Raw genomic sequence first — 14,912 nt, forward strand, 5'->3', positions numbered from 1 at the left:
ATTGATGAAAACCATTTTGCAACCCCCAAAATTTGCCAACAACTCATGGATTCTGGGGAGGGGATGACAGTCTATTTAATGCTTTTGTTAAGACCCCTGAGGTCTGCACATAGCCTAAGCTTGTTATTTCTTTTTTTACGACCGACGACAATTGGGACGACTCATTAAGAAGACTCTGTAGGTTGAATGATTCCTTGTAGACACAAGTCATCCAGCATTTTTTTTAACTCACCCCTTACACTCAATGGCACGGGACGAACGTTATGTGCCACAGGGCTAGCACCAGGTAACAATTTAATTTTATGTTCAACCCCTTTCACCAATCCTACCTTGTCAATGAAAACATTTTTTAATTTGTTTAAAAGATCCCAGCGATCAATTTTCGAATCCTCAATATTGCAAATAGGCCACTCTCTAACCCTAAAGGGATTATCATCTCTTGGTACCAAATACAATCCCATTTTTGCTAGATCTTTCCGGCCTACAATGTTTTTTCCCTTGATTGCCACGTAGATTTTTGGACAAATCGATCTTTCCAACACTTCCAAGTTGCCCATGAAAAACCCCAACATATCAATATCCTTTTCCCCAAATGCTTTAGGGTTAACATCAGTTTCAAACAAAACAGTTTCCTTTCCCCAATTCTCATAAACGTGGTGTCTCGAAGAATGGTGATAGGCGAACCAGAGTCTGCCATAACCTGTAATTGTACCTCATTGATAATAGCCTGACATAAAGGCCCTTTGATCTGAATTGGCTATTCATTTATATCAAAAGTTAATAAAAGATTGTCGAGAGACTCCGAACAATCTTCTAAATCGACACTGCTAACTTTTATTGAATTCCTTTTCGGAAATCTACAAACGTTCTGAAAATGGCCTACCTTTTTACAGATGGAACAATATTTACTCAGAGCTGGACATCCTTTGAAATTACCTATGTGAAATGTAGAGTCACATCTATAGCAAAAATGTTGGCCTTTTTGTTGGTAAGGCTTCATCATTTTATCTTTAGAACTCAGAGCATATAAACCTTCTTCATTATACTCATCAGCGACTAAGTTAACCTTAGTGGTTGTTTCTGCCATCATGGCTTTGGTTGAAATTACTGACCTCTCAATACTTAAAGCAAGATCTATAACTTCTGAGAGAGTAGTATTTTTACAACTAAGTATTCTTTCTTTAATTTTAGGTGAGGCACAATTAAATACAAATTGATTTCTGATGTAATTATCAAAGAGTGAACCAAAGCCACAAGAAATAGCTAAAACTCTTAAAGCTGAAATATATTCTTCAAACTTCTCGTCCTCCTTCTGCTTACGTTTGTTAAAATTATGGGGCCGATTCACAGAATGAACTTAAGACAATCCTAAACTTACTACTATTTTGGTATTCACAGAATGCACTCACTACTTTTGGCATTCACAGAATGAACTTACTACTTTTGGCATTCACAGAAGTTAGGATTTTGTCTTAAGTTTATCTTAAGACAAACTTAAGACAAACTTAAGACCGACTTAAGACAGACTTAAGACAGACTTAAGACAGACTTAAGACAGACTTAAGACAGACTTAAGACAGACTTAAGACAGACTTAAGACAGACTTAAGACAGACTTAAGACAGACTTAAGACAGACTTAAGACAGACTTAAGACAGACTTAAGACAGACTTAAGACAGACTTAAGACAGACTTAAGACAGACTTAAGACAGACTTAAGACAAAATTCTAACTTAAGACGGTTTTAAGTCTGTCTTAAGTTTGTCTTAAGACTGTCTTAAGTTTGTCTTAAGACTGTCTTAAGTTTGTCTTAAGACTGTCTTAAGTTTGTCTTAAGACTGTCTTAAGTTTGTCTTAAGACTGTCTTAAGTTTGTCTTAAGACTGTCTTAAGTTTGTCTTAAGACTGTCTTAAGTTTGTCTTAAGACTGTCTTAAGTTTGTCTTTAGACAAACTTAAGACAAAATCCTAACTTCTGTGAATACCAAAAGTAGTAAGTTCATTCTGTGAATGCCAAAAGTAGTAAGTACATTCTTGAAAGATCAATCTGATGTGTATTCTGAGAACCAAAATGGCAGCACTTTTTTTACGCAGCGCAGGATGGCTCACTGCAGCTCCAAGATCATCAACACCCTGCTTACGTGTCATGCGCCATACGTCACCAGTATTCTCGGAACTTGAGAACGTCCGAGCAGAGTGACAGGATCAGTAGAGTGACGAGGAAACAGAACGTAGGTAAGCCAACGCGTTCCTTGTATACTTTCAAAACAAACCGGTGCCAGGGTAAGTGGGAGTCAAAATCAGTCCAAATGACCAGCGCAAATGACGCCTTCAAATCGTTGTAGAGGATGCAATAATCCCAATCGTTATTACATCATCGGACCAAATCCACGAAGGTAATGCGCTTCCCGCATCCAATATTATGCAATTCACCGCTACCACTCATGTACAGAGCACTCCACAAATCCAATCCATAACTCTAGCCACCACGACTCTAAACCGCTGTAAATTTGGTGGACTCTGACAGGGAAAAGAGCAGGATTGTTTGCATGGAGACATTTTGCATAAAGTTGAAGGTTATTTTCCCAGGAGAGAAATTCCACAAATTGTTGCGTGGGTCGGTGGGTGAAGTATATCCCGATCGTCGCCAATATGTAATGATTCACTTAGTCATTACAAAGGTGATTTCAAGAAATATAACTTTATTTGAAGTACTTCACCCACAATCAGGAACGCCTCTCCAGCACGGAGTCCGTTCAGCAACTGACTAAACTGAACAAACCTCCAGCTCAAGAAGACTCCAGGTTCAAGGCATAACATTCCAAGTTACATGTATAACATTTTTATGGCATTTCCTAACAATTAAAATTAATAAAAATGATTACATCACCACTACAGACAGGCGGGGCCTTGCCTGCCGCTCACCTCTCCGGGCGGGGCCTTGCCTGCCGATCACCTCTCTTGGGCCAGGCGGGGCCTTGCCTGCCGCTCACCTCTCCCGGGCCAGGCGGGGCCTTGCCTGCCGCTCACCTCTCCTGGGACAGGCAGGGCCTTGCCTGCTGCTCACCTCTCTCAGGCCAGACGGGGCCTTGCCTTCCGCTCACCTCTCTCTGGCCAGACGGGGCCTTGCCTGGCGCTCACCTCTCTCGGGCCAGGTGGGCCTTGCCTGCCGCTCACCTTTCCTGGGACAGGCGGGGCCTTGCTTGCTGCTCACCTCTCCTGGGACAGGCAGGGCCTTACCTGCCGCTCACCTCTCTCAGGCCAGGCTGGGCCTTGCCTGCCGCTCACCTCTCTTGGGCCAGGCGGGGCCTTGACGGCCGCTCACCTCTTGGGCCAGGTGGGACCTTGCCTGCCACTCACCACTCCTGGGCCAGGCGGAGCCTTGCCTACCGCTCACCTCTCCTGGGCCAGGTGGGGCCTTGCCTGCCGCTCACCACTCCTGGACCAGGTGGGGCCTTGCCTGCCGCTCACCTTTCCTGGATCAGGTGGGGTCTTGCCTGCCGCTCACCTCTCCCGGGCCAACAGACAGTAGGCCGTCACTGCACTCAGGCCTCAGGGTGGCCGGCGGGACTGAAAGACCAGCACTGCTGAGTGCCTCGTCAGCAAGTGATCCGGGCCTGCATGGATGTTGATGCTTGTTCGCTCCCCGGGTCCTCTTTGCGTGCCTCCGCAGCCGGGAGTCACACCACAGCGGCGGCTCAGTTGGTGTCATTCCTCACTGCGCCGACTGCCGAGGGGAGCAGGCCGCACACAAGAAACAAGGCGCCGCAGGCCCAGGACGCCATCTCTGCTCTCAGGACCCAGAGCAGTCAGCAGGGCCCGGGAGCCCCGCACTGCTACGTTCGTGCAGGGAGGCAATCTGAGCCCACACGGATGTTGGCCCCCATCCGCACTCCACAGGTCTTCTTTGGGTGCCTCGCAAGCCGGAGACACACCGCAGCATTGACCCGGACGTTCCTGCTGTAGTGCCGGGGGCACAGGGGCAGTGAGGACCTAGGCCGCAGAGTGGGGCCTGACTATTGGTGGTTAATAACTGACACAGACACTGACTGCTTGCTAGGGACGAAGACCATGAGCGGTCTCGCGCCTGTTTATTTATACCCAGGGGGCTAACCCGCCCTTGAGGTGCATGCATGCGTGTAAGGACGGGCCGGGTGGCTCCGTTACTACATCCCTCCAAACTCACAGATCAATAGTCCAGGTCATGGGACTTTCTTGAAGGCATTCCGTTCGCAGGCATAGTCTCTCAGTCTTTGGCTGGGAGTCGGGTTTGGCCTGAGATGGTACCTCTGGCTCAGTTGATTCTCCATCACTCCATCACCTTGAGACTGCTCTGCTAGGCCCTGGGCCTCTCCCGGGCTGCCCTCCATGATGTTATTGCTCTCAGGCTCAGGTCTCGGTGGGGACATCTCCCCTTCCCGCTGGCTTGTCGGCACCTCGGTGTCCATCTGATCTTTGCTCGCGTGCTCCGCATCCTCAGATGTTTGGCTGGCTTATTCGCGTTCGAGGGACGCGCTTGAACCATGACACGTTTCGTGTCACGGCTCTCGTGCCTCGGGTTGCGGATACCATGGTGCCTTGAACATTTACGATCTCCCACACCTCGGGTTTATACTTCCAGTTGGGATGTATGTTTTTGAGGACAACCTTGTCACCGACCACCAGGGACCTGGGTTGGGCTCTCCGAGCCCGACTGACCTTTGCACCATGCCGGTACAGTCGGCACACAGTCCCTTGGCACTTTCTTCAACAGCAGATGCGCCAGGGCACACCGAGTGGTGGAGTGTGGTGTTTGCCGGTATGCGCTCAGGAACTGGGACATACATTCTTCTGCGTCTTCAAACTTCTCAACTCCAATTTGGAGGGCACGGTCCAAGGTCCTCATGAACCTCTCGATCTCGCTGTTCGCTTGATGCCATTGCGGGGTGACTTTTCTGTGATGTATTCCTCTCGCGGTCAGATACGTTTGGAAGTCTTTTCCTTGAAAAGGTGGACCGTTGTCTGACTTAATTTCCTCGGGCAGGCCCATCATGGCGAAGATCTTTTCCATCGCTTTTCTCACGTGCACGAACGCGGTAGAGGGTACTACCTCTACTATTGGAAATCGCGAGTAAGAGTCTATCACCACAAGCGTGTGGCGGCCATCTGGGAAGGATCCAAAGTCTACACTGAGCTTCGACCATGGCACTAGACAGGGGTCCTCAGTGATCACCGGATGAGGGGCTGGGTCCTGACCCGTGATGGTGCACGAGTGGCTGTTACTTATTTCTTCTTCTACTGCCGAGTCCATGCCGGGAAACCATACCTTGCTGCGCAGCCGTGCTTTTGTCTTTGACTCCCCTTGGTGGCCTTGGTGGGCCAGGCGTACTACGTCTTTCTGGAGACTGTGTGGGATCACAATTGTTGTACCACAGAGGACTATCCCATGTGGTCCCACGCTGAGTTCACTCTGGGTCCTCCACATCTGTTGCCTTGACTGTTGTTCTGCGGCTGTGAGGGCACTGACCCCGTCTAGGAAGTGTTTCCAGTTGCGGTCTGTTAACGTGGCCTTCACTCGGGTGAGGCACTCATCTTCATCTGTGGCCTTCCTGATGGCTTCCAGCGTGAGGGCCGCTGGGCACGCCTCCTGCGACAGAATCTTCACGAACCCCTCGGCTTCCTCCGTGTCTTCTATTGCGTGGTCGGTGGCAGCTGAGCCTGGGTGTCTCGATAGGAAGTCCGCTGGGTTGTCCGCCCCAGGACGGTAGATGACCTCAAACCGATAGGTCTGTAGCTGCACGGCCCACCTCTCGATGCGGGGAGGAGCGAGTCTGGCCGTCCCTGCAAACAGTGGCACCAAGGGCTTGTGATCCGTGGCAACTTTGTACTCATGTCCATATAAGTATAGGTGGAAGTGTTGGCACGCCCACTTGATCGCCAAGGCCTCCCGTTCAATCTGTGCATACCTCATCTCGGTTGCCATCAACGCCCGACTGGCGTATGCCGTGGGCACCCATTCATGCGCTTCCGTCTCTTGCATGAGGACAGCCCCAAGACCAACCAGGTTTGCGTCCACAACTACCTCCGTGCGTCAGTGTGGCCTGAAGTAAGCCATGACCTTGTCATCGATCAGCGCCTCCTTGACAGCTGTGAATGCTTCATCTTCCTTCGCGGACCATGTCCACGGTTGTCCCGTCTTCGTCAGCATGCGTAGGGGTTCCGTGAGGGATGCCAAGCCAGGGATGAAACTGCTGCAGTACGTGGCCATCCCTAAAAAGCTTCTGACCTCCGTTGCCGATGTTAGTTTCGGCGCCGACCTGATTGCATCTGCCTTTTTCGGGTCCACCTGGAGTCCATCCCTCAAGAATATGTACCCAAAGAATTCCACTGACTCTTTGTAAAAAGAGCACTTGGTCCGGTGTATGGTAAGGCTGTGGTCCGCCAGGCGTTGTAGGGTGGCGCGGAGGTGTACATGATGTTCTTCGAGTGTTTTAGAGAAGACTAGGATGTGGTCCCTCAGATTTATTACTCCCGACAGTCCTGACAGAGTCTCTCTAAACGCGTTCTGGAAAACCTCCGCGGCTGTTGACACACCAAAGCTTAACCGCTTGTGCCTTCGAAGGCCGACGTGCGTAGAGAACGTGGTTATGTTGCGGCTATCCGGGTGTAGCTTGAGCTGGTGGTACCCGGCATTTAGATCCAGTTTCGAAAACCACTGAGATCCATTCAGGTCTGCTACGATGTCTCTCCCTTTTCACAGCTTTATTCGGTAGGCGCATGTCCACGGATAAGCGTATGGCACCAGGCTGTGTGCTCTCAGATGAAATGGCACTCGTCTGTGCCTCAACGCAGTTGGTCTCACTGTGTGGTCCACATGGAGTTTGAATGTCTTTCCTTTCAGCCGGCAGAGTCCTTGAAATAGGGCGGGGAAGTCTTTCAGCATCGCGTCCGCGTGCAGCTCGGGTACTTGTCGTGCAAAGAATACCAGTTGGAGGTCTTCGGCTCTGTGGCAGCTGAGCAGCATGCCCCGCCTTCCTCCGGTCACATGGAATCTTGTCTTCACCTCCTGGTCATTGCAGGCGGCAACTACTTCTATTACTCCTCTCAGTGGAAGCGGGTCGTCGTTATCGTAGGTGAAGATTTTGGCTTTTGATGGTGCTAGCGTCGGACGTGGAGACAACTTTTCATACTGGATGCTGTCCATTACATTCACGGATGCCCCCATGCCAATCAGCGTTTGTACCTGGGAGCCGGCTATTGTGATTTCACACATGGGGGCGGTCTTCTCCTTGACCCTTCCCTTCCTACGAATGAGACAAAAAAAACGTCGTCGTCATCTTCTAGGTGAAATGCCGATCGTGCAGTGTCGCTGCAGGGTCCCGGGTCTTCCAGCGCAACTGTCGCACAGCATGTGCGGGGCCCCTTGCATTTGCTCCTGGGCGTCGACCGGCGCTGCTACGGCATACTTTCTCAAAATTGTTTGCTTCCCACAGTTCGAGCATACCTTGCCTTTCGCGAAACATCTCCCTCCAGCTGGGTGGTCCATGCCGCAATTTCCACACGCTGCGCGCGGCGTTGTCGGGGTATTTCCTCTCTGACCTGGTGGTCGTCGGCGGATCACGTCTACCTGTTCCTCCTTAATGACTGGGGCCTTTGCCGCCGTTCCGGGATGGTTTAGAGCAGCCTGCATCTCGTCCGCCCTGGCGTTGGAGAGCTCATGCGACCTTGCCAGAACGACGATCTCATCTAAAGATATCCGAGGTTGCCTAAGGATGAGGCGTCTGAGTTGCACTGACCTGCAGCCCTGGATGAGTTGCGCTCGTATCTGTAGTTTTTGGTCTGGCAGTTCACAGGCTGTTGCAAGTTTCCTCAGCCTTCCGATTCACCCTGGCATGCTTGGCATAGCTTAGACCATTCGTAGTCAGGATTTACTCTTGGGTCGAAGTATCGATTTAATGCAGCGACTGCCGCGTTGTAGTCATGGGCTTCGCCTCTGTCCGGCAGCGTTTTGAATAGCTCGTAGAGTTTGTCACCTCCATAGCACATCTGCAGTGAGCGTTTCACTCTCCCATCCGTCTCTCTGACTCCTGTGAAGTAGTGGTCGAGTCTTCCTATCGATAAGCGCCATCTCGCTGCCGTGAACGGGTCCGAGAGTTCGCTGAACGGTGGGAGGGGCTCCGAGACCATGGCCGGGAGGGGCCGGTGTGGCGGCTGCCGCTGGGCCTGCGGCATTTGCGTCGACTGGAGGCTGTACATCGCCCTTAGGTCCAGCTTGTTGAGGGGCCTGCTGTATCACTGGCACGGCTGCGGCGCCTGAATTGCCCGCTGGTTGCACGCTCATGCTGTGTGACGTGTGGGCACGTGGCAGAAGACTGCTACGCCGAGATGTGCCTTACTGTGGTGAGGGTAGGCGGGGCTTCTCTGCAGTGGTTGGCGCCATGTGGCGCGGTTCCTGGGGCCTTCCAGGCACGTGCAGCGCCAGTCGTGAGGATGCTGGTGCCAATGATTGCCCACTGTGTGCGCCACAGAGCACGTGCTAGGCCAGTGTGGTGTGTCCTGCAGTGTAACAGGCTTTGGGCCTTGAAGTGTCCCGGGCTCTGAGGCTTCACTAGGAGGTGGGGCACTAGGCCGTGAGCGCTGCTGGCACGTTGCCGCCACTTCTCCTGGCGGGGCCCGAGTGGAATGTGCTCCCGTGTGGGGGCCGGCAGCTGGTGGGCACTTGCTCTTCCACCTTGTCCCCAGTGTTCTAGCTGCAAAGCGTGGGAGCTGATCTCTTCCCCCCCCCCCCGACGCGCACAGGGCCCAGTATGTGCCTGCCTGACACGGGGGAGGCCGAATTAGTCCCCCCGATGCGCCCGGGTCACCCTCCGGTCACGTGCCCGCACTGCGCAAGCAGCACGCCCACTCAGGAGTGCGGCGGCATGATGTTGCACTCCTGGAGCTACGGGGCTGGGCGGGGCCGCTGCCGCATGTGCCGCGAGCTTCGTCAACAGCGGCGCCACGGCCTGGCGCGCGTGTTCTGCCAGGTCACTCTTCTGTCACACTGCTGTCCGCAGGACGAGTGGGCAACAGGGTAGCGGGGTACACGCCCGCACTTGCCGGCCTTATGCCGAGGGCTTAAGCGCAACAGGCGTGAGCCCTCCAGGCAGAAGACGGAAGAGGCGATGTGTTTGCTCGGAGGCGAGGCGTGGGATAGGACCCGCCTCGTCGACAGTTTAGTGCCAGGGGCACAGGGGCAGTGAGGACCTAGGCCGCAGAGTGGGGCCTGACTATTGGTGGGTAATAACCGACACAGACACTGACTGCTTGCTTGGGTCGAAGACCACAAGCGGTCTCACACCAGTTTATTTATACCCAGGGGCTAACCCGCCCCTGAGGTGCATGTGTGCGTGCGTGCGTGTAAGGACGGGCCGGGTGGCTCCGTTACTACACCTGCTTCTCGCTGTGGGAAGGGTCCCGTTCTTACCAGCAGGCAATCAGTGGCCCAGTAATGTCAGAGAATGTGAGAGTGGTTGAGGCACCTTACCAAATATCAAGAATGGTCTCTGGAGCACTGGATAATGCTGGGTGGAGGCGTACCTGCACTCACCCGAGACATCTGCTCCTGCTGCCATCTTGGCCACGACCTTGATCATAGTAACAAACGTAACATCAGCAAAGTGTTGGAAGGCCGCTCTGTAGATTTCTGACTACCCCATCTCCTCTCCATAGTGGGACGAATCTCACTAGCCAAGATGGTATTCCTTCCCTGCTGCCTATGAGTGTGCCCGGTCCCGACATTTTCTCGACTGGACAGGTTGAGGTGTATACACTGGTCTAGGGAAAAATTAGATATCCATGGGTTGAGGGGGGGGGATAGGGCTGCCAAACCTGTTCCTAAATCGTGTCGCAGCCCACCTCCAACATGCGGTTCACTGGTTTCAGGATTGTCCATGATTGGAAAAGTCACTGGTGGCAGGCATGCACTCAAGTCACACATCACCAGGGCAGTCCGTCATGGGTGGGGGACCCTGAGAAGTTTACTGTTTTTCATCCGTCAGGTAGCAGAAACCTGTCACAGGGTGGTAATCAAAGTCCTAAAAAGAGCACCGTTTGCTATGACTCTTCCCTGTTGGTCCCTGAATTCTACCAAAATACGCCCACTGATTTGTCCTTCCTTTGATGGCAGGAGGGAGTGCATATAAGAACAAGGGGTCGGTCTATCAACACCAGAGTCGTATCCTCCTTAGAGGGGGAGGAGCAGTTTAGATGGGGGCCTGGGAGGTTTCTGTAGTAGGTGAGGTTGGCATATACGGCCCAAGGTATATCCTATACAAAAGGACTCAAGGAACACACAGCATGCAGCGGCTACTAAAGATGACCAGATGAAGATAATTAGACCTGTACCCAGCCTCGGTGTAGGCTAGAGGTTGGAACACAGACACACGAGAGATCGCTGGGCTCCAGAATTGTCAGCGTCTGAATGGAAGAAGGCCTGTGAACAAGTTCAAAATGCACCTATCCCCAAACACTAGATCTAAACTGGTACAGTGTCAAGACCTGCATAGGACATACCATACCCTAATAGAAATCGACTCTGAGTGCGAATTGCGCCTTATGTTTTTTCACCTCACCTAGACCTGTCTGCACTTGGAAAGATTTTGGAGGGAGGTAATGGGGATATTGGGAAATCTTACTGGTATTTGCCTAGATAATTCCATAAAGGTATGTTTGCTTTGAATATTCTTAAAATGAAAACTGGTACAATGGCACTCCGAAGAGTGGGCCAGGGGAGGGTGCTGGCAAAATGCAGAATGGGATCCTTTGAGCGTCTCCCAATGCACCGGAAGTGACTACATGGAAAAAGGTCTTCATTGAGTGGGCCCTTGCCGATATATTAAAATCAATGCACAGATGAAAAACATACAGAGAACCTTGCAGTATGGAGTGAAATGTTAACCAGATGCATGGATCCCTCAAACAACAGGCCACCTTGAAAGGTGATAGGGGTGTTTCAGTGATTGGAAATTCCCAGTGGGTGGAAGTACTGCTGAGACTAAGATGACAGGTGGGAAATGGAGCAATGTTGACCAGTTCTGGTGGCGCTATGTTATGTTTGTTACAAGCTATGGAGTCTGAACTATCCTTGTATTGTAGTCTTGTATTTAACAAAACTTTAATAAACAGAGTTTCAAAAACAAGGGTGTGTCGAGTTTAGGGATCAGGGATGGGGGCAGTTTAGGTGTCTTGAGGGGATTTTAAGAGTCAGGGATGGATGGTGTCTAGGGGTTGTGAGGGGTCAGCAGATTAAAAGCATCCATATATATTGTTTGACAATGTGAACGACATAAATCACTGAAATCAATACGACTAATAACCATTGCATTTACAGCTTAGAAAATAAATAAGCATCAAGAAACACATTTTCAAAAAAGATATTCAATGAATTGACTTCTGTGAAATAGTAAATGCCATTCATTCTGAAAATGTCCATTAAACCGTATAAGTACATTGGTTTCTCACTTATGATATTCCATGAAAACGTTTTTCTAGTCATTGGGCCTGACACTACCCTGGCTGCCACAATAAACACTAACCTGACCTTTTGGGTGAGGGATACCACGGGTGCCATCCAATTCCACCAATCAGAGAAGCACAACACCTTGTGCCAAAAAACATTCTGATAGACTACTGTAACTGCAGAGTACTGTCAAATCTTCTGTAAATGGAATAGCTAATTTCTCTCTCTAGTTCGACTGAAAAACAGCCTAGGTGAAACTAACAATGGTTAATATTTGGGATGTATTATTAGATTGTATTTTATTATCTTATGAAAACTTTATCTGGGTGATTGGATATTCAAACTAATAAATTTATAAAAGAATGGTATAAAAACGTACTGTGTCAATTATAATTGCATATCCCATTTACACCTTAACTTGAGCATTTTTGGTAAAAAAAAATGAAATGTAAAGGCGATAATTTTAGTTTGTACCAAAACAAAGAATGAATTTGCTTTTATTCAACATTCTTTCTAAAGACTGCTTTTAGCCTTATCAAATTAATAGAGAGTTGTAGGTCAGAAAATACTAGAATAAAAACATTTTATGTTTTTGAAGAACTGAGTGGCGTTTATCACACTAAGGGCCCAATTACCATGCTGGCAGGAAGGGCTCTGACCGTTGGTCGGAGCCCTCCTGACCGCATTGTAATCTGCTATTCGGATTCCCTTCTGACCAAGCCATTTTGATGGGTTCGGTCGGAAGGGAATATGATTCGGTTTACCGAATGAGAGCCCATCCGAAAACCTTCCAGTAATCCCTTGGCCGGCTCTTTCCGGATTTCAGCAGCAGTCTCTCACTGCCAATTGTGCTGACCTTTCCAGCACAGAAAGGCATTCGGAAACAGCTTTGGGGCCCACAGCAGGGCCCCCATGGGTGCAATGCCACTGAATGGCGGCCTAGGGGGCATCTAAGGTGCCCCCCCTGTTGATTTCTGCACCCAGTGCCTGCCATGGGGTGCAGTTATGAACTGCACCTCTGCTCTTTTCAATGAGAGCATGCATTCCATTCGGAATGCATGCTTTCATTGAAAAGAATAGGCATGCGACCGAACAGGGTCCGATTGCATCCTAATTCCAGGTCTGGAACCCATGATAGGAGGCCATTCGGTTCCAGTTCCTCACCAATGTCGGACAGACTCTGGTCCGTCCAACATTGGAATGGAGCCCTTAGGGTTGTTGTCATGCTCTTGGTAAAAGTCTGTAAATAATGTATTGTGTTGTCTGTGAAGAATTACAAAACAATGTTGGAAGACAGGAGAAGTTGTGACATGACACAATATATATAAGTCTTTTCTAAAGGCTCCTTGTAAATCCTCGTTTATGCATATTTTATTCCATGTGGTCAAATTACCACTGCTCCTTAAGTTTGCCACCTCATCCATGACATTCACCTTTCAGTGGATGTCTTCAAATCAGGATGCTCAATCTCATATTCTGGCAATTATTTTATGATAAACCACTTGTTTCTGGCAGTAAAGCTAAAAAGACAATGGTATGTCCTAATCACAAATGTATTTTTTTTCAGGTCTTGGGTCCCACTGTTGGAGTGGTGGCCACCTGCAAAGGAGCGGAGATTGCCTTGGCCATGGCGACATTCCTAAAACAGGTGGGAGCCACGATCTGCATCAATGGTACCAACAACATCAATGGCACGACACTACGCTACCAGGACCTCTGCATTAAAGGTCCTGCTTATAGGGTGGAGTTTACTCACATCACTGATTCTGGGGCGGTGGATGTGCATGATATTTTTGTGGATCCCAGGGCACCAGAGCATCAGGACAGTCAGCTCCCCGTGGAGAGAGCCTTGGGTCCGATACTTTTCATCGTGGCTGGTGACGACAGAAACTACAACAGCAAACTGTACGCGGATGAGGCGCTGGTGCGGCTGAAGAAGAACGGGAAGACGAATGGTCACCTCCTGTTCTACCCAGGTGCTGGACACCTTATTGAGCCTCCAGGGTCTCCCCTTTGCAGAATATCCCACTTATCCAATTTTCCCAAGCCGGTGGTGTGGGGAGGAGAGTTGGAAGCCCATGGCAGGGCACAGGAACATTCCTGGAAGGAGATACAACGCTTTCTCCATCACCACTTAGGATACCCAACTTATAGCAAGCTGTGAAAGCCTGTATATCTTTGAAGAGAAATAAAAAATAAAAATTTGTAAGAGCATGATCTATTTCCTGGATCTTATAAAACACACAAAAACCAACAAAACAATAAAAAATTTTCTTCACCACTGAAAACCATTTCAGACGTGCGGTATGAATTTTGCTTCTGTAACTGAGGGATGCATAAATGCACTAAGTATGGAAATTCATGAAACATGTTTGTGTCACTGTACCTGAACATGCACATGTGCAAAAGTCCAAGTTACACACTTGTGCAACAAAATGGGGTTAGATGTGGTTACGGCTTGGACAATTGTGACGCATTCCTTGTCCACTAAAGGATGTGAAGCAGTTAGATGCCTATACATACCGCTTCTAGTTGCACTAATCCAATCTTAGTTAAAGTATTAAGTGGAAGTCCCCAGGGGTGACTTCTTGCTTCAGTGTATTCAATTGTGCCAGGACGATTCTTAACTGTTGTCGAGCACAAGCACATCTGCAGGTGAGTGTTAAACACCTTCCAAAGGCCTTAGACTAAGTTATCAGAAATATGGGTGCATCACTGAATTGCCAGAAGGCACCATCCACTTTCAGATCCAGCAGGAAGCTTTTTGTGCAACCTTGGGCAAAAGTCCTCTCTGGATTACATGCTTGAGTATGATGACGGAAGATAGTCATAGGATAGCCGTATGCATATTTTCACATCCATACATTATACAAATATGTTTGTCCTCCGTAAAAAACGTGTGATGTTTTGATTCCTTCTTTGAAACATCTAAGTCAACTGAACACCTTCTCCTGGTATTTAGCGACTGAATGACTAAATGCAGATAAGGGTCTTCTTTTCATATCAAATATTATCCCCAGCCACATCAATCAATCAATCAATCAATCAATTAATCAAGCAGTACTAGTATAGCGCAGCTTATCACTTGTGAGGGAAACATCCTTAACAACGCGGTCAGTACACCGCAATACTGTTACATCACAGTCATTACAACGACCGCGATGTAACCACGCTATGCCATTACAACGCAAGTCTTTACATCGACTTGCGCTAAATGGCGTGCTAATATTAAAAATAGTGTAGTTTACTATCCCAACACCTTCCCTACTGATAAGTGGACTGGAGTTGGAATAGTAAATTACACTTTTCTAATGTTAGCACGCCACCTAACGCAAGTCGATGTAAAGACTTGCCTTGTAAAGGCATAGCGTGGTAACATTGCAGTCGTAACAAATGCGATGTAACAGAACGCGTTGTAATAACACGTGTTGTAACA

The 14,912-nt window shown here is 49.3% G+C and overlaps 1 protein-coding gene across 5 annotated transcripts in view; it reads left to right on the forward strand.

Annotated features, from left to right (window-relative positions):
* The window catches only part of LOC147740938 (acyl-coenzyme A amino acid N-acyltransferase 1-like), a 162,801-nt gene extending 149,140 nt beyond the window's left edge, over nt 1-13,661 (forward strand). For all 5 annotated transcript variants that reach the window (XM_086952228.1, XM_086952224.1, XM_086952226.1 and 2 more), the window contains exon 4: nt 13,044-13,661. In XM_086952228.1, coding sequence (XP_086808354.1) covers nt 13,044-13,640 — 597 coding nt within the window. In that variant the 3' untranslated portion in view covers nt 13,641-13,661. The remainder of the gene's footprint in view (nt 1-13,043) is intronic.
* The last annotated feature ends 1,251 nt before the right edge of the window (nt 13,662-14,912 follow it).

The sequence above is a fragment of the Lissotriton vulgaris genome, chromosome 1_1 (assembly GCF_964263255.1).
Source record: "Lissotriton vulgaris chromosome 1_1, aLisVul1.2, whole genome shotgun sequence".
In the NCBI taxonomy this organism is placed as follows: Eukaryota; Metazoa; Chordata; class Amphibia; order Caudata; family Salamandridae; genus Lissotriton; species Lissotriton vulgaris.